The sequence below is a fragment of the Vombatus ursinus genome, unplaced genomic scaffold, assembly GCF_900497805.2.
Source record: "Vombatus ursinus unplaced genomic scaffold, bare-nosed wombat genome assembly UNPS02014168.1, whole genome shotgun sequence".
NCBI lineage: Eukaryota > Metazoa > Chordata > Mammalia > Diprotodontia > Vombatidae > Vombatus > Vombatus ursinus.
The window spans coordinates 2238651-2259430 of NW_020953946.1; the positions used below are offsets into that span (position 1 = coordinate 2238651).

General features: G+C 35.7%; 1 protein-coding gene across 6 annotated transcripts in view; it reads right to left on the reverse strand.

Moving 5' to 3' along the window:
* LOC114041161 (cohesin subunit SA-2-like) overlaps positions 1-20780 on the reverse strand; it is a 122911-nt gene that overhangs the window by 19019 nt on the left and 83112 nt on the right. For 5 of the 6 annotated variants that reach the window (XM_027859454.1, XM_027859455.1, XM_027859456.1 and 2 more), the window contains exon 30: positions 1330-1529. The exons of the other annotated variant lie outside the window; for it this stretch is intronic. In XM_027859454.1, the coding sequence (XP_027715255.1) occupies positions 1330-1529 (200 nt within the window). The remainder of the gene's footprint in view (positions 1-1329; positions 1530-20780) is intronic. 6 annotated transcript variants of the gene reach the window in all.

Consider the following 20780-nt stretch of genomic DNA (forward strand, 5'->3'; position numbering starts at 1 on the left):
AGGATGGGCTTTCTGGGAGGGGGGAATGAAAAGGATATTGGGAGAAATTTTGGTAATGTAAAAACAAAAGAAATCAATAAAAATTTATTTTAAAAAAGAATGGATTAAAGAATAAATCACAGACATGAAATAGCTAACAATTAAGAACCAGCAACAATTAAAAAAAGGATTAATGACACAAAAAATTCCAAAATTTGGATATAACTAAAGCAATCCTTACAGGAAAATTTTTATCTCTGATTTAAAGAGAAAGAAAAAACCAATAAATTAAGCATGAACCTAAAAAAATAGAATGTAAATGATGGGAAAACTCATTGTTGGAGGGACTGTGGAAAGACAATCACAGTAAAATTCATTGCTTGTGTAACTGCAAATCGGTTGAACCAATCTGGAAAACAAGCAAGAATTATGTAAGAAAACAACAGAAATGTTCATAACCACTGACTCTATTCCAAGGAGGCTGAAATATGCACAAACAAGAAACGCAATTTTCAAGGAGCAAATTACTCTACACACCAAGAGGGTTGGTATATAACAAATTATCCATGTAAAAAAAGCCCTACATTTAAAAAATGTTGATAGCAGTGTTGTTTGTAATAATACAAAACCGGAAGTAAAATATGTCTAATGATTAGAAAATGGCTGGCCAAATCAGAAAGTGAGATAATGATGCAATATTATTGTACCATAAGGAACAATGATGATGATGATGATGCTAATAGTAACAACAACTACAACAACTACAACAACAACAATAGCTGTGTGCCAAGCACTGGTGCTAAGCACTTTACAAATATTATCTCATTTGATCTTCACAAGAACCCTGGGAGTTAGGTGCTCATTTTACAGATGAGGAAACTGAGGCAAACAGAGTTAGCTGATTTGCCCAAGGTCACATAGCTAGTAAGGATTCAGAGGAACCTAGGAAGACTTCCATGAAGTGACACAAAATGAAGAAAGCAGAGTCAAAATAACTAAATACATAATACTATGGTAATATAAATAAAGTTGACATGGAGAAGCAAAATCCTGGTCAAATACCATTGTCAATGATAGCAACATATTATAAACGTTATCATACATTTCCCTCTTTTTTTGTTAATAACTTTTTTTTTCAGGGAATGTACTTTGTAAAGGGAGTTGATTTGCTGGTTAGTATATTTTGTGTCAAAATAAATGTAACTAAAAAAAGAAAATACCAAAAGGTATTTTCATCTTGTGGTGTTAAATAATACAGACTAGAATGAAGGTTTACCATCTAAAACACCCAACTAAGCTGCCTGAGGTCATGAGTAACATGAATATGACAAAGACAGGTGTCATACGTACCATCAGAAAATTTTCTCTTCGTGGCAAAGACTTTTGATCTGTCAGGTGGAGGCCATTCTCTAAAACTACTTGCTATTGTGCTTTCTGCATCATCATCAGTTCCTATCAGAGAGCTGCGATAACAGTACAATGGATGCCATTTTTCCCCTTTACAAGTCAACAACATGTGGTCTGTAACAAATTCCTGCAGGTAGTAATACCTGCAGGCAAGAGAAAATGAAAGTGAAACATGAAGCCCACATACTCACTTGATAACAACTAGAAATACTCACTAGATCATAGAATGTTAAAGCTAGAAGGAACCTAAGATTATCTGCTCTGCTCATATTATGGATGAGGAAACTGAAGTTGAAAGACGTACAGTCAATCAACCAACAAGCATTTATTAAATGGCATGCACTGTACTAAGGATAAAGATAAAGGTGAAACAGTCCCTGCCCCAGTGGAGCTTACATTCTACAGGGAGAGATAACATATATAAAGACAAGTATACACAAAATAAATATGAGATAAATTTGGGGGGGAAGGCCTTACAAACTGCAGGAGAATAAGGAAATGCTTCATGTAAGAGGTGGTGTTTGAACTGAATATTAGAGGAAAATAACAGATTCTAAGGGGCATATATGTAAGAAGGAACTGCAGTCCAGAAATGAGGGAGAGCCTGTGCAAAGGTATGGTTATGGCAGATGGAATGTTGTTTAAGACAAAGAAGGCAAATTTGGTACTTAAACGGAGTAATCTATAACAAAACAGGAAAACTGGAATCTGACTGGAACTAGATTCTGGAGGGCTTTAAATGCTAAAAGAATACATATTTGGTCCTAGAGAAAAGAGAGCCACTGGAGTTCATTAAGTAGGGAACTAACACAGGCAAAGTTGTTCTTTAGAAAAATCACTGTCAGCTTAGTAAATGATGGACAGTACAAGAGAGACAGGAAAGGCAGAGACTGGAGACTACTGTAACAGTCCAGGCAACAGGTAATGAGGTCAACCAAACTAATCACAGACCTGAACTGGGGTGGTGAATAGAAAGAAAGTTACAGATAAAGAGAGAGATGTGAAGGTAGAGTCAACAAGATTTGGCAACTGACTGGATACATAAGATGAAGGAAAGTGAGAAACTGAGAATGAGTCTGAGGTTGAGTACTTGGTCAGCTGGAAAGAAGCTTGTGCTCTCAACAGAAACAGAGTTCAGAGGAGGGGCAGGTTTGTGGCAAAGATCATCAATCCTGTTCTGGATACAGGATTTTTTACTTAGAAGTGTTTTTTTCCTGATGTCCTTACTATTAATTAGAACCCCCAAAACAGTTTATGAAATAGTGGCTAAGGTTGTTTTCAATTTATTCACTTCCTTTCTTCAGCCACTGGCAATTAGAGAACAAGTAAATCCAGGGAGGATTTTCCCCTATTATAGACACTTGGAGAAAAGAAAAAGACTGGAAGGCAGAGGAAAGACTACAATGATCAAACTAAAATTCTACGAGACCACATGCCACAAATCAGTTCCTATACTTCCATTATCTCAGCAATTCTCCTCCTTCAGGACATTCCTTAGAGGTGGATAGTATGTTTTCTACTGCTGTTTCTAGACCTAGAATTGTCTATTATCATCCTTCAATGAATTTTCTTCTTTCAAGGTGCACTCAAATCATTTGTCAAGTCTTTGTCAGAATTGTGACTGAACAAAGGAAACAATGAGGGAGTCTTTTGTATGTACTGCTCTCCCAGAATGACGACTTTTCCTCTTTCTGAAGTCCATTCAGTTTGTTCCACTCCCTCCTCATCCTTGTTTCTGCTCTTTACTGAACTTTCACCCATCTTACGGAGCTTAATACCTGGATCTCAATCTTTCTATCTCACCCCTACCATCATCTTTAGATGCTCCAGCACTGATGTTGAAGGTCCCTCTAGCAACATGACCTCTCAATTCTTTAACCTACTCAACTTCAATGAACTCCTTTTCTACTCCACTTCAACCACACACACCAATATGGTCACACCTTAGTTCTCACTGTTTCTTAAAACTTCATCTCTAAGAGGGACTCCAGGCTACAGACAATCTATAGACCCTGGAGATGGTAGAGTTTTAAGTTCTCCAGAACTATTAAGGCTACTTTTTGAACATGACTTCCTATCCTTCTTTTACTCATATTAAACTCAAACTTCAGCTTAATAATGGTTGAAGGTTCAACGGTCCCTTGAACCATTACTATTTCATTGTTCCTCCTCCCCTACTCTGGCTTGGTTTACCTTGCCCCCACAGCTTTGATCTCAAAGCCAGGAAGATGTGGTTAAGTCCTGCCTTGGCCGCATATTGGCTGGATGACACCAAGATAGTCACTTAACCTTTCAGTGCTCTAGGAAAACGACTAAGTTTACAGGTTGAAGAGAAAGTGATTATTACCTGCATGGCAACGGGAGTATCCTGTTAAAATGTATTTGGGAAAAAGAAAAAGACTGAAAAGCAGGGAGAATGCCATAAAGAGCAAACTCAGACACCAATAGATCGTGTCACAAAACCAGTTCCTACATTGCTTCTATTATTTCTGCAACTGCAATACCATGTACCCAGAATTCTACAAAAATGAAATCACAGATCAAATAATTTTCCCTTTCACCTTTAGTAATAGTTCGAAATATTTCCTTCTCTCACCACCAATTCCACCCTTACCTTCCACACTTAACAGATGATTGAGAATGCTACTTCATTTAGGATATTAAGACCATCTAACATTCATTTCCTTAACCTTACTCCTCCATTACTCAAATCTTCTCAATATCAATCTTCCCTCTAGTCACAGTGAGTTAGTCAAGCATAAACCCTAATAATCACTAAGACTTCTGCTTTACACCTTTGATCTCATTGCCTCAGATATCAAGAAATTGCTCTCAAAGGCATCCCTCTCATTCATGTATTATTTATTTCTCTCTTACTACTGGCTTGGTTCTTTCCCATCATACCAAGGTTATCTATGGACCTTCAGAAAAAGTACAAGAAGGAGTCAAGTGACCATGGTAATGACCAGCCCTATTCAGTTAATCAATAATCATTTACTAAGTGCTTAGTGCTGGGGATACAAGAAAAGGCAGTCTCTGCCCTCAAGGGGCTCACAATCTCATAGGAGGATAAAATATAAAAACAACTATATGCAAACAGGCTATACACAAGATAAGCAGGAAATAATCAACTGAATGAAGGCACTAGAAAGTGAATTTTAGTTGGAACTTGAAAGAAGCTGGAAAAGTCAGAAGGCAGAAATAAGGAAGAAGAAATTCTAGGCATATGGAAAAGCACGAAAAAGGCTCTGAACTGGAAACTGCCTCATTCAAAGAACAGCAAGAAGGCCAATGTCATTGGATGGAAGAGTATGTTGTGGGGTGTAAGGTGTAAGAAGACTGAAACAATGGGGAAGGCTTTAAATGCCAACAGATTTTTTTTTTTTAATTTGATTCTGGAGGTGACAGGGAACCACTGGAGTTTACTGAATATGGGGGGGGGGGGGGGGGTGACAAGGTCAGACCTGAGCTTTAAAAAAATCATTTTGGCAGCTGAGTTGAAGATGGCCTGGAATGGAGAGAGACTTGTGTCAAAGCACACCAACCAACATGTTACTGTAATAATCCAAATGTGAGGAGACTGAGAGCCTGGGCCAGAGTAGTAGCAGTATCAGACAAGGGGGGGAAAGATGGGGGGGATATTCTATAGATGTTACAAAGGCAAAATTGACAGGTAATGGCAAAAGAGTGATATGGGTGGAGGGGAGTGAGAAATAGTGAGGAGTTAAGGATGACACCTCAGTTACAAGCCTGAAGCACTGGTATGATAGTGGTGCCCTCAATAGTAACATGGAAGTTTTGAAGGGAAAATGGCAGGTTGGGGTGCAAGAACCAGTCCAGAGAGAGATAAAGGAGATATAAGGATCACATTGAATGTTATACCCAATGGACATCAATAAAACTTTTTTTAAGCTGTTCATATTTGATGCTTACTCTTCCTCTCTAACCATTCTTTCACTCCCACTTTAACTCCTTGGATTCCACTCCTACCACTCGACTGAAACTGCACATTCAAACATCAACGACTTTCTAGAGCAGTGATGTCAAATTCCAATAAAATGGGAACCACTAAACTGTACATGTGTATCCCTGCAGGCCCATATACATAGAAAACCACATATTAATATTATAGGTGTTTTACTGTATTATATAGATGTTTTATTGTATTTTTATTTGTTAACTATTTTCCAATTACATTTTAATCTGTTTTCAGCTGCTCTCAGAAAGCGATGTGGGGGGAATCACATGTTTGACATCTCTGTTCTACAATAATTGCCAAATCCAATGTTCTTTTGTCATTATTCATCTTCCTTGAGTTTTTATAGCTTATGACTCTGCTGACCATCTTTGTCCTCCTAGGATCGGTTTATTTTCCCTTGACTTCCTATTTCAACAAACATTTAGGGTTTATTTTCTCCCCGTCTACCCTCTCTAACTGCTCAGAGGAAAGGATAGATAGGTAGTAGGATAACAACAAGAGTAGTATCATGAAATGCCAGAAAAGAGAGCATATCTAGGAAGTGATCAAAAGTGTCAAATGCAATAGACTTCTGCCAAGATGGCTGGCAAGAACGCAGACTAATCAGCTCCTAAACACTTACTCTAGCAAAAGTCTGAAATTCTCACCAGTTCAATTGATGATCAAGAAGTACATTTTTATTGACTTTTTCCACCCCAGAACTGCACAAAGATTGCCAATGACCCATAAGCAATAAGAATAGGGGGCTGCCTGAAAAGCCGATGCTAACATAGACAAAAACAAACTAGTAAACAACCTGGTGAAACTAGAGAAGGGTCAGAGACACACAAAGCTTTCGGGGCTCTTTTTCCAGAGGAAGCAAGAACAGAAGATTCCCCCAAGACAGTTGTAAATCAACAGCACAGCCCTTAAAAGTCTTGAGGGTACAGGCATGGCAGTGACTTGTATGAGCACAACTTACATCAAGACATCTTAGCATTCTAAGTCCCTAACATCCTACCCTGAGATGACAGAGAGAGTAATGAAGATTCAGCATTCTGAATTTCAAAAGATCCATATGCAAGGAACCAAGGGAGAGTACAAGGAGGACTAATCACTCCACCCAAAAGTGCAATAGAGGGGATAGAGACCAGCTCTGGAACAAAGCCTCAATTTAGTAATTAAAGGTGAATAAACAGTAGTAAATGGTAAACTCTATAACAAGTATAAGCAGTGACTCAAAGGTAAAAATAGATTTTTCACAAGAAATATATGAATACTGAAGAAATGAAAAGATTAAAATAATAAAATAAAAGCCCTTGAGGAAAGAAAAGGAAAAAAAACATCCTAAAGAGGAAATGGTAAACTTTATACAAGAAATATATTCCTTGAATATTACAATTATACCAAAAAGAAATTAATGACTTAAGATCACAAGAAATAGTAGAACAAAATCAAAAGATCGGAAAAAAAGAAGGAAATAAAAGATATCTGATGTGAAAAACTGACTTAAAAAAACAAGACAAGGAGAGATAATCTAAGAATCACTAGACTGAGAACCACATTGTTTTTTTTTTTTAATCCTAGACATTATATTTTAAAAAATCATAAATAGGGGCAGCTAGGTGGCACAGTGGATAGAGCACCTGCCCTGAAGTCAGGAGGACCTGAGTTCAAATCCAGCCTCAGACCAAATGCTTGACACTTACTAGCTGTGTGACCCTGGGCAAGTCACTTAACCCCAACTGCCTAAAAAAAAAATCATAAATGAAAACTGCTTACATGTACTAGAACAAGAGGGTAAAATGAAGATAGAAAGACTCCATCAATGACCCCATTAAAAACAAACAAAACAAAACAAAAAAAAGTTCTAGGAATGGCTCTCATGTCAAAGGAAAAGTACTGCAAGCATCCAAAAATAAACAGTTCAAACACCAAAGGACCAGTCAGAATCACACAAGACATAATAGCTTCTACTATAAAAGGAGATCTTGGAATTCAATATTCTAAAAAGCAACCTAGAATTACTTACTTTTCAAGGCTAAGTATACTTCTGCAAGGAAAAACAAACAAACAGACATGGACCTTAAATAAAATAGAGGATTTTCAAGCGTGTCTGATGAAAAGACCAATGCTGAGTAGGAACATGAAATGAAAACACAAGAGTCAAAAGAAACCTAGAAAGATAAACTCATTCAAGCAATTGGAATGAGCTGTATGATGATCTAGTGCGAACATTCTAATGAGGGGAATAGAAACAAGTGTTTCGTAAAGACCTTAATATCTTTAAGGATTTTAAGAGACTTAAATAGGAAAAACAGTCCTGGGTCCTAGGAATGGATTGGTTCTTTTCTGTGGGTTTAAAGAAAGAAAAGAAACAGAAAGGCAAAATGAATACACTAGTAAAGAAAAAAGGATGAAGTGGGTGAGGAAACAGAACTTGCTACTTCTCATAATTTGGAGTGTGTAAAAACAACTTCCTGATCCTAAAAAGGAGATGGGGAATGTGGAAGAGAAACAAACTCTAAGGGGGTACCTATCAATTGGGAAAATGGTCAAACAAATTCCATTACATACAAATATAATGGTGGACTATTATGGTATCTTAAAAAAATGACAAAAGAAAAACTTTAGAGAATCTTGGATAGTATGAACTGATACGAGTAAACAGAATCAGAAGAACAATTTATACAAAGATAACAACACTGTAAAGAAAAACAAGTTTGAAAGACTTAAGAACTTTCATTCTGTTTCCAGAGAATTTATCATGAAATATTTTACCTACCTAATAACAATGAAGTGATGGACTCAAAGTACAAAAAGTAACATTTTCAAACATGGTCATCGTGTAGATTTGTTCTGCTTGGCTTTGTTTGCTTTATTACAAGGGTTTTTTAATTGAGAAAATTTATGGGGTAAGGGTGGATTTATAATAATAATGTCCTCCTTCCCCCCCTGAAAAGTTCATTCAAACACTTTTTTTTAATGTATACAGACAACTTAAGAAAGTTCAGGAGGAAACACAAATAAACAGGGTAGTTTTAAAAGTAATGTGTGGAATATATTATTTGTAAAAAATAAGCAATATGAAATGAAGATTCTCAGGTTAATATATGATCCTCTTTTTGTGTTCTGTTGTGCTCTTTGAGATGCTGCAAATTTTTTTTAAGTCCATTAGAGAAGTCAAATATGAAGACTAAGAAAAGACCAACAGATGTGGAAAGCAAGGCATTATTGCTAACTGAAGAAAGCAACTTCAGTTAATAAGTCAATAAGCATTTACTAAGTACCTTCTATGTGACCTGCATTGTGCTAAGCACTGTGAATCCAAAGAAAGGCAAAAGACAGCCCCTGCCACAAGGCATTCACAATCTAATGGGAGAAATAACAAACAATACAAACAAGCTACATACAGGATAAAATAAGAAAAAATATAGAGGGATGGGATGCAGGGCATATATAGGAGGGTTGGTATTGGCAAGGAGGTGAGTCACTTCATTATAGAAGACTGAGGTAAAGGATGATAGAGAATGCGAGACAATGTAAAAAGGAAAAAGATTAAGGGGAAAAAATGGGAGCTCAACAACCAGTCTTAATGTTCTCAGTAAAAGAACAGACATAAGCTGTATTTCTAAGCAGAAGATTCCTACTCTGGTTATCCTCTATGTCTAATCAGGTCTTCCAGCTCTCTCCCTGGGATAATGCTCTCCTGATAGCTGAGAGTTCAACTGTCTTCTGGATATCTCAAACTACTTGTTTCATCAGACATCTTAAACATATTCTAAAGTGAATACATTATCTTTCTTCCCCAAAACTTTCCTCTTCCTAATTTCACTATTACTTTAAAGGGTATCACCATCCTCTCACTCTCCTAGGTAGGTGTCACCTTCTCACTCTTTCCCACCCATCCAAATCTAATCTCTTCTCAAGTCCTATCAATTCTACCTTCATGACACTCATCCATCTTCCATCTCCCATCTGATAATGTCAGCACTCCAGTGCAGGCCCTCATTACTTCACACCAGCAGTCATCTGAAAGGTCTCCCTGCCTTAAGTCTTTTCCATTCCAGTTCTTTTTCCATTCAGCTATCAAAGTGAGTTTCCTAAAGAGCAGGTCTGGCAACATAAAACCTGTATTCAGTAAATTCCAGTGGCTCCCTACCTCCAAGATCAAATATAAAATGCTCTGTTTGGGTTTTAATATCCTTCTTGACCTACCCTCTTTCCAGTCTTCTTACATCTTTTACGTCTTAACTCCCTTACATATGCCTGTACATTTCAAAGACACTGACTTCCTCACCTGTCCTGGAACAAAACATTCCATTCTCCTGACTGCATTTTCACTGTCTGTTCCCCCCATTTCTGGAATGTTCTCCCTCCTAGTTTCTGCCTCCTGGCTTCCCTGGCTTCTTTCAAGTTTCAGTTAAAATTCCACCTTTGGCAAGAAATCTGTGCAAATGCACTCTGTCTAGGATTATTTCCTATTTACCTTGTGTGTATTTATTTGTACACTGTTATTTACATGTTCCCTTTCCCAACAGATTGTGAGCTGTTTGAGGGCAAGGATTTTTTTCTTTTTTGCTATTCTTTGTATTGTCATGTTTACCACAGTACCTGACACATAGTAGGTGCTTAATAAAGTTTATTAACATAACTCTCATCTTTCCACACCCATTCAAATGCTAGTCCTGTCAATGTTGCCCTGAAAATGTCACAATGTGTTTTATTTTGTATTCGCTAATGCATTCATCATGAAATAATGTGTACTACAACTATCTATGTTGTCCTATCTCCTAAGAGGTTCCTGCCTCCTTAAGAGAAGAGCAACATATTTTGTCTAAGGTCTGTTGGTCTCTTGACTGTCAGTCGGCCTAGTATTCTATGAATAGTAATACACTGTCTCCAACCCCTCTTCAGACCATTCATTTCATTCACATAAAGTTGGAGCTACATTTTCAAAAAGAGACAAAACTAGATATTTATTTTTAATACTTTATACTGATTTGAAAACAGTTCATACTACAATTTATGAAGCATAGACCTATAAATATATGCCTATGAGGAAATTTAATCTCTGGGCAGCTCTGCAAGGTATTAAAGATGCCCAAAATAGAAAGAACTCTTTCAACAAATGATTATTTGGAAATACTTCTTGAACGTTAGGGGATAGTACAGCTTTACCCAGTACTCCGGGATCTCTATTTATAGTTGCCATTTGTTGCCGGTACAGGTGGATAAAGCAGAAACAGCTGGAGCCATATATACCATTAAGATTCTCTGACTTCCCTAAGGAAGCACAAGACACAGGATTAAAAGTAAAAAACACTGGGCTCTAGCAATGAGCTGGCTATGGGGCCAAGAACAAGGCCACTATGTTTTTTCACTTCACCTTCCATACTGAGAAAGAATGAAAAATGATATGCTTCAAACAAAAGCATTCTGGCAAAATAGACCACAGTACCATCAGTATTCTCACTGAAATGGGTTATCCAAAGCATCCAAGGGAAAGCTGGTAAAAAAAAAAAAAGTCAATATGGTGCAGTGGAAATACCACTGGATATGAAGTCAGAGAACCTAAGTTAAAATGCTAGCTCTGTGGCTTATTATGTGACCTTAGGCAAGTTATTTCACCTTTCCAGGCCTCATTTCTTACATGAAAGGGTTGGACTATCAGGATTGGGGAAGCTTGTGGCCCTGAGGCCTGGACTAGATCATCTTTAGGACCCCATCAGGCCCTAAAATCTTAAAACTCTTTGCTAACAGGATCACATATTTAAAGCTGGAAGGGACCTTCTAATCATCTAAATCTACTTCCTCAATTTACAGATGAAGAAACTACGGCCAGGGAGATTAAATGATTTGCCCCAAGTTATAGAGATAGTTAATAAAGCCAGAATTTCAATCGAGATCCTGATTCCTACTGATTTTATTTGCCACTTTCTGTGCCATACTGCATCCCTTACAGTCACAAAATAATAAACATTCACTCACTGCAATAATCTAACCTAACAATTTCTTTACAATCTCATTTTCCAATTTTTGTACTCCAGTCTATCAATTTTCCCTAAATATATGCTCACTCTCTCCTCTGTGCCTATCCTGATACTATTCCCCTCCTTCCATTTATTCAAACCCAGTTCAAGTCTCTTAAAACTTTCTCCATTCAAGTCCAAAATGATCCCTCCCTTTCCCCGCCTCCTGTAAACTTAGAGCACCACAAATTTACAAGGTAGTCTAAATTTTTCTGTTCAGTACTTTAATCATTTCATATGCATACATCTTCTCTTCCTGAAATTATCCATCACTTAAAAGCATTTTCACATAATTGCTTCTACTTCTAATTATTCTCCACGGTGTCCAATAATTTGAACAGAGTAGGTACTCAAAAAAAAAAAAAAAGAAAAGAAAAAAGAATTGGGACATTTTGGTTTCCAATTTCCCACCTCACCTCAAAAGGCTAAATAAAAAACACGGGGCAAGGAAGAACTAAAGAGAATGAAATCAATCCTGAAATGTAAACTTGGCACTCTACAGACATACAAATATGTGACACATCATGAATCATTTAACCAGAATTTATTTACAAAAGAGAAAACTGTTCTAAAAGAGTATACACGTAGAAAGGAAAGAAAAAGAGATAAGAAAAACCATTCACCTAGGCACAGTCTCCTAATCCTGTACAAGACTACAACACTGCCTCTGTAACCAAAATAAAGAGCCCACTGTTACATCCACAGGAAATGATTCCATTTATTTATAACACTTATTTCATACTGTTCATCTGACTCAACCAGTCATATATAGTAGAAAAAGGAGATAAGGTCCTACAGGTTACAACTGGCAATGGCTCAATTCATGTTTCACTCCTGTTTTCCCAAAATATATAATCAACCTATTAAAAACAGAAGGCAGTATTTCAAACCAAAGAACACATTATCCCTTTGTCAGAAGAGACCATATAAACCAACCTAAACAAGGATTCCCTCTAAAACATAAGTTCTTAACCTCTTGTTTAATGGATCTATTTAGCAACCTACTGAAGCCTATAGACTCCCCTTCTCAGTATAAAATTTTTAAATGCATAAAATACATGAGATTACAAAGAAAATTAATTATGCTGAAATAATTATTTAAATATTAAAAATTAATGCTCCCTAAGTTAAGAACGTCTGCCTTACAGCATACTCAAAATCTAAAAATTTCTTTGTATAATCACCCACCTAATTCACTACTCCTCAAGTGAAAAAAAGAAAGGTATCTTTTGTTCTACTAATGCTAAACCTTTTATTTGTTCCCCTAATATTCCCTCTCCTTCTGCCTTCTACAGAATTTTGCTCTAGTAATCCCTTCATATTCATGTATTTTCAATCTTTCCCACTACAAATCAAATAAGACATATGTAAAGTGCTTTATAAATCTTAAAAGTGCTATTTAGTGATTAGCTATTATTATCATTATTACTATTATTATTACATTGGGTTCTTCTGTCTTATCTTTCTACAGATATGCTCAATCCTCTTAAATCCCAAACATATTCTTCTCCTTGCTATTTCCAATCCTCCCTTTCCTCCTTTTCACTGCTTAAAAAAAACAAAAACCACTGACCAAGTTGTCCATACTGAATGTCCCCATGTCCTCATCTCACCCATACTGAATCTGATCTCTCAAAGTTTATCAATGATCTAATTTTCTCATTCACTGGCTTTTTTCAGTCCCTATCTTCCTTGATTTCTGACAATTAAATACTGTTTTCCTTCTGGATATATTCTCTCCCTTAGTTTCTCAGATTCTATTCTCTCTTGGTTCTCTTTTTATAACTCTCATGTTCCTCTGTCTCCTTCACTCTGTAGCTTCATCCTCTTCCTGATCTTCTGAGGTTTGTCATGAATCCTTTCCTCAACTATTGACACAGTCTCTCCCTTAGAAATTTCATTCATTCTCTTGTCTTTAACTACCAACTCCCTATACAGATGACTTCAAGATGTAAATTTACACACACATACACACATCCACACATCCTCATCTCTTAACTCCAGAATCACATCTCCAAATGCCTATAAGACAATTCCACTAGACCTATAAACTCAATCTATCCAAAATGAAATGCAATCTTTCTTTCTAAATCTTTTCTCCCTTATTTTTCTATTTCTCCCAGGAACACCATCATTGACTCGCCAAATCAGTGATGGCTAAAACTTTGGTATTACCTTTGGCTCTTCCCTTTGCTTCACTTCTCATTGATAACATAAGGTTGACTGGGTCAGACATGATCACAGTAGTAGGGTTCCGAGATGAGATGGCAGCTCCAAAGAGATACAAAGAGTGGGAAATCAATCCTTGGGAAATTCAAATTCTATCTGGCCCACTCAGTAAGTTTTGGGAAATACAACTAAGAGGGAGAACCCAAATGATTCCAGATGCAATCCATAATAAGTTTATGACACTAGCTCCTCTCCACACTAAAAAGGAAGCTCAAAGGCTTATTAGATTCTTCCAGTTCTATAGAACCCACATTCTCCACTTGGGTATTTTGACGGACTCCCTGTACCAAGATAACAATACTTCTCTTATCTCTTTACAGCAGCAACACTTTCTTTACACTTTACTTTTTATAGTTGTGAATGGCATACAATCTTTTTAATGGTATGATCCGTTTGGAATATATTGTGGGATATGGAGTAAGGTGTTGATCTAAGCCAAATTTCTGTCATACTGCTTTGCAATTTCCCTCACAGTTTTTGTCAAATATGTTTTTCCCTAAGAAATGTATTTTCCAGTTCATCAAACAATGTATTATTGAATTCAATTGTTTCTGAGCCTTCCTTATCTAGTCTATTGTACTGATACTACCCTTATTTTCAACCAACACCTAAGGTCAATCTGGTCTCAGTCTTAGCTATGTGACCCTGGGAAAGTCACTTAACTTCTGTCTGCCCCAGTCTCCTAACCTGTAAAACAGACAACAGCACATGCCTCCCAGGGTTATCAAATGAGATAACATTTATAAAGCACTCTGCAACTCTTAAAGTACATAAAAATGCAAGTTATAATCATCATCATCATCATGACTTGTTTTCTTCTATAACCTGAGATCTGGAAAGGCTATTCCCCCTTAATTGCTACTTTTTTCATTATTTCCCTTGATATTCTAGATCTTTCTCCAAATGAATTTTATTATTTTACCTAGGTATGTAAAGAATCCCCTTTGATAATTTGATTAATACAGCATTAAAACTGTAAATTAATAGGTAAATTTGGAAGCATTATAATTTTATTAAATGAAATAATGTTCACTATATTTATTATACCACATTATCATTTCTATTATATAGGCATGTCATGGCCATGATCACTGAATATTCCTCCAAATATTTTTAGTTGTCTGTATTTCTTCAACAAGCACTTGTAATTGAATTTGTTCAAGATATTCATTAATGATACTGATGTATAGTACTTGGCTTTATCCTTCCCTGGTCTAGTTATTAAGACTATTTGTCTCATAAAACAAGTCTGATATGGTGTTTTCTTTCTTAGATTTTGAGAATAATTTGTATAATATTGGTACTAATTGTTGTTTAAAAGTTTGATAGACTTCTGCTGTGAATTCAGGAAAAGGAGTTTTTCTCCCTCCCTTTGGTAATTCCTTTTTAGCTAGTTCTATTTCTTTTTCTGAGAATGGCTTATTTAAGATCTCTATTTGTTCTTCTATTAGTTTGGATATTTTATATTTTTGAAGGGATTTCTCCATTTTTTGTGTTCTCAATTTTGGTGGCATAACTGCATAGTAGATTCTGATCAATCTTTTTATTATGATTTGTTGTAATTCTCTCTTCTTTTTAATAAGACTGGCTAAAGATTCATCAATTTTATTAGTGTTTTTAAAGAATCAGCTCTTAGTTTTGCCATTTCTATAGTTTTTTGGTTTCCAATTTATCTATTTCTCCTCTAATTTTCAATAGCTCCTCTTTTGTACTTACTTGCTGGCTTTCTAATCCTATTAAATACGTTTTTAATTAATTAATCCTATCCTTTTGCATTTGTTAATGTATTCTTTCAGTCAGTACTGTTTTCTGTGTTGAAATGTTCTAGGTCATTTTTTTGGTAATATATCTTGCATTATGGTGCTCAGATTTTTTGACTTGTATTCTTCTAGGAGAATTTTAATCCTTAAATTGTCTCTACAAGTACAAGTAGGGGCTACTGCTTTTGCTTCTTTTCTTCTAGATTGTCCTTCATTTCTGTGTATTTGCATTCCTAACCATTTGTTTTCTCTTTTGTTTCTTTGGTAAAGACACTATGGATTCAAGTTTTTTCTGTCTTACTAATTATTTCTACTGTATAGACCATGAATCCCACTTTCATAATTATTATTTCTCTCTTAAAACATTAGGGGACATCCTGCTGTGATTCCGTGCTCTCTTGGGAATCCAAAGGGTTTCGTCTGCCTGGGGGGGGGACAGGGGACAGAAGAGAAGGGAACATGACACAGAATTGGCCGTAATTAGATTAATTAGATGCCAAACCCTTTTTCATCAGGCCTGGTGGAGCCTACACACACACACATGCACTCGCACGCGCGCAAATTCCTAGTTCACATATGTGGCCAGAAGAGCAAGAACTACAAGGTGCCAGAGTCTCATATTTGATCATCCAATTAGCTGAATCACCCCTCCCTCCCTTTTTTTACATCCTCTTTTCCCCATTTCAACCATGGGAATCACAAAGTCACTGAGATCCAACCCTGCTTACTAAGGTCAAATATACTGGGTCAGACCTACACCTCAGGCCAAGACAGTGATTAAGGTTTAGGAGGGGAACGCAATCATTCTTAGGCAGATGACTCCCTTTATATGCCCAACCTCAGTCTTTCCTATGAGCTTTAGTCTTGCATCTACAACTGCCTATGAACATTTCAAAGTGGAGATACATATCAGAGACATTTCAAAATGGAGGTCATAGTGGCATCTCAAACTCAGCATGTCCAAATCAGAACTTTTTCTTCACACTATATCTCTCAACCTACCATTCTTCCAAATTCACCATATTGTTCAAAAGCACCATTACTATTTGAGTCTCTCAGCCTCCTAACCTCAATGTCATACTCAAACACTCGCTCTCATTTACTTCACAGCCAGTGACCAAGTCTTGTCATTTCTCCATCACATTTCTCAGACCTCTTTCTCTCCACTAACACAAATACCAGGTTAGCTTGGGCTTCTCATCTCCAATCACACTGATTGCAAGTCTCTCTCCACTACAAGCTATCTTCCACACTGCAGGATGAAGAGATGTTGAAAAACCTTTTGACAAAATACAACATCCATTTTTGTTAAAATGAATAGAAATAATATGGTAAATATTTTACCTAATATGGTAAATAGTATCTAAGGAAAATCGAGAGTCAGCATCACACAACTGAATAAATTGGTAAGAAATGAAGATTTAAAGTTTCATATACAATCTATTTTTGTTTTCTGTCATGTATATTGAAATATTCTTTTTAAATTAGTGATTAAGTTCAATTTTTTAAATTAAATTTTAAAATCTCAAGCATTTATTGGACATTTACTACGTGCAATGTAGTATGCTAATTCCTATGGATGCAAAGAAAAGCAAATCCTGTCCTGAAGAAAATAACAGGGGAGACAACATGTAAATAACTAGACATATACAAAGAAGTACTCCTTAAGGAAAAAAGAATTTAAATACAGACAGTTCTAACTTAAGTGAACTGGTTCCAAAGTTACCCTTCCCTTCACAGGGCTCTATGTGGCCTCTGCCCCTTCCTTCCTATCTGGTGTGCAGTGGGGGGGAGGGGGCAAATTTACTAGCTAGAACTATCTGAGCTGGAAGAATATTCAGTGCTCATGACTATTAAGTGCCAATATAATAAAAGCAGTAATACTACCAAAGTTATTTATAATTTTATACTAAACCAAACAAAACTATCAAAGGGATGCCTGAGAGAGTTCAATAAAATAAGAAAGTCTATTTGGAGGAATAAAAGCTCTAGAATATCAAGTAAAATAACAACAACAAAAAAAAAAATAATAATAATAATAGGAATGAAAGGGAAATAGCACTTCCAGGCTTCAAATCATAAAGAAAGCAGCAGTCATGTGGGATTGATTAAAAAATACAGAAATAAATCATTGGAACAGAATAGACAATAGAGAATTAGAAACCATGGAATTCAGTATTCCTTTGTTTGAAAAACTTGAAAATTATTACTTAGAACTTTCTATTTGATAAGAACTACTGGGGAAACGGAAAAGCAATCTGACAAAACTTATGCTTAGATCAACACTTTATACAACAGTACATAATATACTGAAAATAGATATATGACCTGAATAATAAAAATCATAAAACAAAAAATTGAAAAGAGATTATATATCATTCATAACTATGAGTAGGAAATGTATTTTTAAAATATTTATTTATTTTTAGTTTTCAACATTCACTTCCATAAGATTTTGAGTTCCAAATTTTCTCCTCCCTCCCCTCGCCCCACTTCAAGACAGTGCAATATAGGCTCTACATTAAACATATTCATGTTAAACATATTTTCACATTAGTCATTGTAAAGAAAAATTAGAAAAAATGGGAGAAACTTTGAGAAAGAATAAACAAACAAACAAAAAAAAAAAGAGTGAGCAAATAGTATGCTTTGATCTGCATTCAGACTCCACAGTTCTTTCTCTGGATGTGGACAGCATTTTCCATCATGAGTCTTTCGGAGATGTCTTAGATCCCTGCATTGCTGAGAAGAGCTAAGTCTATCAAAGTTTCTTATTGCACAATGTTGCTGTTACTGTGTACAATGTTCTCCTTGTTCTGCTCACTTAACTCAGCATCAGTTCATTCAAGTCTTTCCAGGTTTTTCTGAAGTCAGCCTGCTCATCATTTCTTATGGAACAATAGTATTCCATGACATTCATATACCACAACTTGTTTAGCCATTCCCCAATTGATGGGCATCTCCTCAATTTCCAATTCTTGGCTACCACAAAAAGCTGTTATAACTATTTTTGTACATGTGGGTCCTTTTCCTATTTTTATGATCTCTCTGGGATACAGACTTAGAAGAGGTATTGCTGGGTCAAAGGATATGTACAGTTTTATACAGTCCTTTGGGCATAGTTCCAAATTGCTCTCCAGAATAGCTGGATCAGTTCACAACTCCACCAACAATGTATTAGTGTTCCAATTTTCCCACAGCTTCTCCAATATTTATCATTTTCCTGTTTTGTCATATTAACCAATCGGACAGGTGTGATGTAGTATCTTAGAGTTGTTTCGATTTTCATTCTCTAATCTACAGAGATTTAGAGCATTTTTTCATATGACTATAGATAGCTTTCATTTCTTCATCTGAACTGCCTGAATTATGAACTGCCTGTTCATATCCTCTGACCATTTATCAATTGGGAAATGACTTGTATCTTTATAAATCTGACCTAGTTCTGTATTTAGGAAATATATCCTATATCCTAGGAAATATATCCTTAACCAGAAAAGGAATACATGTACACAAAAAATAAAACATATAACTGATTACACAGAAATAAAAAGCTTCTTCACAAACACAAATGCAGCATCTAGGAAAAGCAAAAAAGTAGTCAAATGGGGAAAAATATTTGTATCAAATAAGGGTTTTGAATCTAAGATATTTAGATAAGTGATAGGTATCTTTGAGGTCAAAATTCATTCTTCAATAGATAAGTGGTCAAAGGATATGAACAGTTCTCAAAAGAAGAACTACAACCTATTAATAACAATATGAAAGAATGCTCCAAAATACAAATAATGAGCCAAATGTAAATAAAAACAAACCTGAGGCTTTTACCTCACACCCAGCAAAATGGAAAATATGACAAAGGACGAAAACTGTCAATGTTGGACTGGCTGTGGCAAGATAGGTGCACCAGTGCATAGCTGGTGCAGCTGTGAGTCAGTACAAGCCTTTTTGAAAGCAATACAGAATTATGCAAAGAAAATAACTAAAAATATTCATACTGTGTTCCAAAGATTCCACTACTATGCTTATACCCCAAAGAAAGGTCACTGATAAAAACAAAGTCTACATACATGACAAAATATTTATAGCCTAATTTCTTGTGGTAATAAAGAACTGGGAATAAAGTAGATATCCACTAACTGAAGAATGGCTAAACAAACCGTGGCACATGAATGTAATGGAATATAACTGTGCTACAAGAAATGATAAATGTGACGAATAAAGACAAGTATGAAAAGTTTTACATGAAGTAAGCAGAGCCAAGAAAATAGTCTACACAATGACTACAATAATGTAATTGGAAAGAAGTACAAAATATTTAAAAGTGCATGCTGCAAAATTACCAAGAACAAGCATGGCTTCAAAGTAGAAATATGAGAAGACAACCCTATTCTGCTCCTTTGCAGAGGTGGGAGATGAAAAAAGGTGGTACACTGAACCTATTTTCCTATCTTTTCAACATTATGATTGTTTTTATTGATTTCTTTCTCTTTTTTTCCTTTTAAAAATATTATTATATGCATAGCTCTCTAAGACAGAAGAGAGAGGGATAATGGGGAAATTTTGGGTGATGCAAAATGAAACAAAAGATAATAAAAAATTTTATTTTAAAAGAAAGTGAAATGTTATAAAATTACAAAGAACAAGTATCACCCCAAAGAAGAGATATAAGAGAATATCTCTCTCCATTCCTTTCAGGGATGAAAACTCTACATGCAAGAACATCAACTTAAGACTTCTCCAATGTAATAATCAGTTTTGCTGATTGTTTTCTCTTCCTCTTTTTCTTGATTTATTTTTAAAATATGCTTTGTCATATGGGATAGCTCCCTGGAAACATAAAAATAAAGGGATATAGAGGAAGTAAAAACAACAGATTTCAATAAAATATATTTTTTTTAAACCCTAGACATATACAGAATAGTTGGAAGGATCTTAGAGGGGAAGACACAAACAGTTGGGGAGAATCAGGACAGGTTGCTTGCAAAACGTAAGAATTACCTAACATGATAAATATGGAAATATGTTTTGCATGACTACTAATGTATAAGTTATATCAAATTACTTGCCATCTCAATGAGGGAGGAAAGGAGAGAATTTGGAACTCAAAGGTTTAAAAATGAATGTTAAAAACTGTTTTTATGTGTAACTGGGGAAAAATAAAATTCTAAATAAATTTTTTTTAAAAAGAAAAAAGTGGGAAATAAATGGAGTCTTGAAGGAAGCTACGAGAGGCACAGATGAAGGAAAGCATAGGTGACAGGTAGTGCAAAAGCACAGACATGGAAGACAGAATGCAGTGAAGAAAGAAATGCAAAGTAGGTCAGTGAGGTTACACTGTAGTGTGTGGCGGGGAGTGAAGTATAAGAAGCCTGTAAAATGAGAATGGTGTCATGTTTTGAACAGTTTTAAATG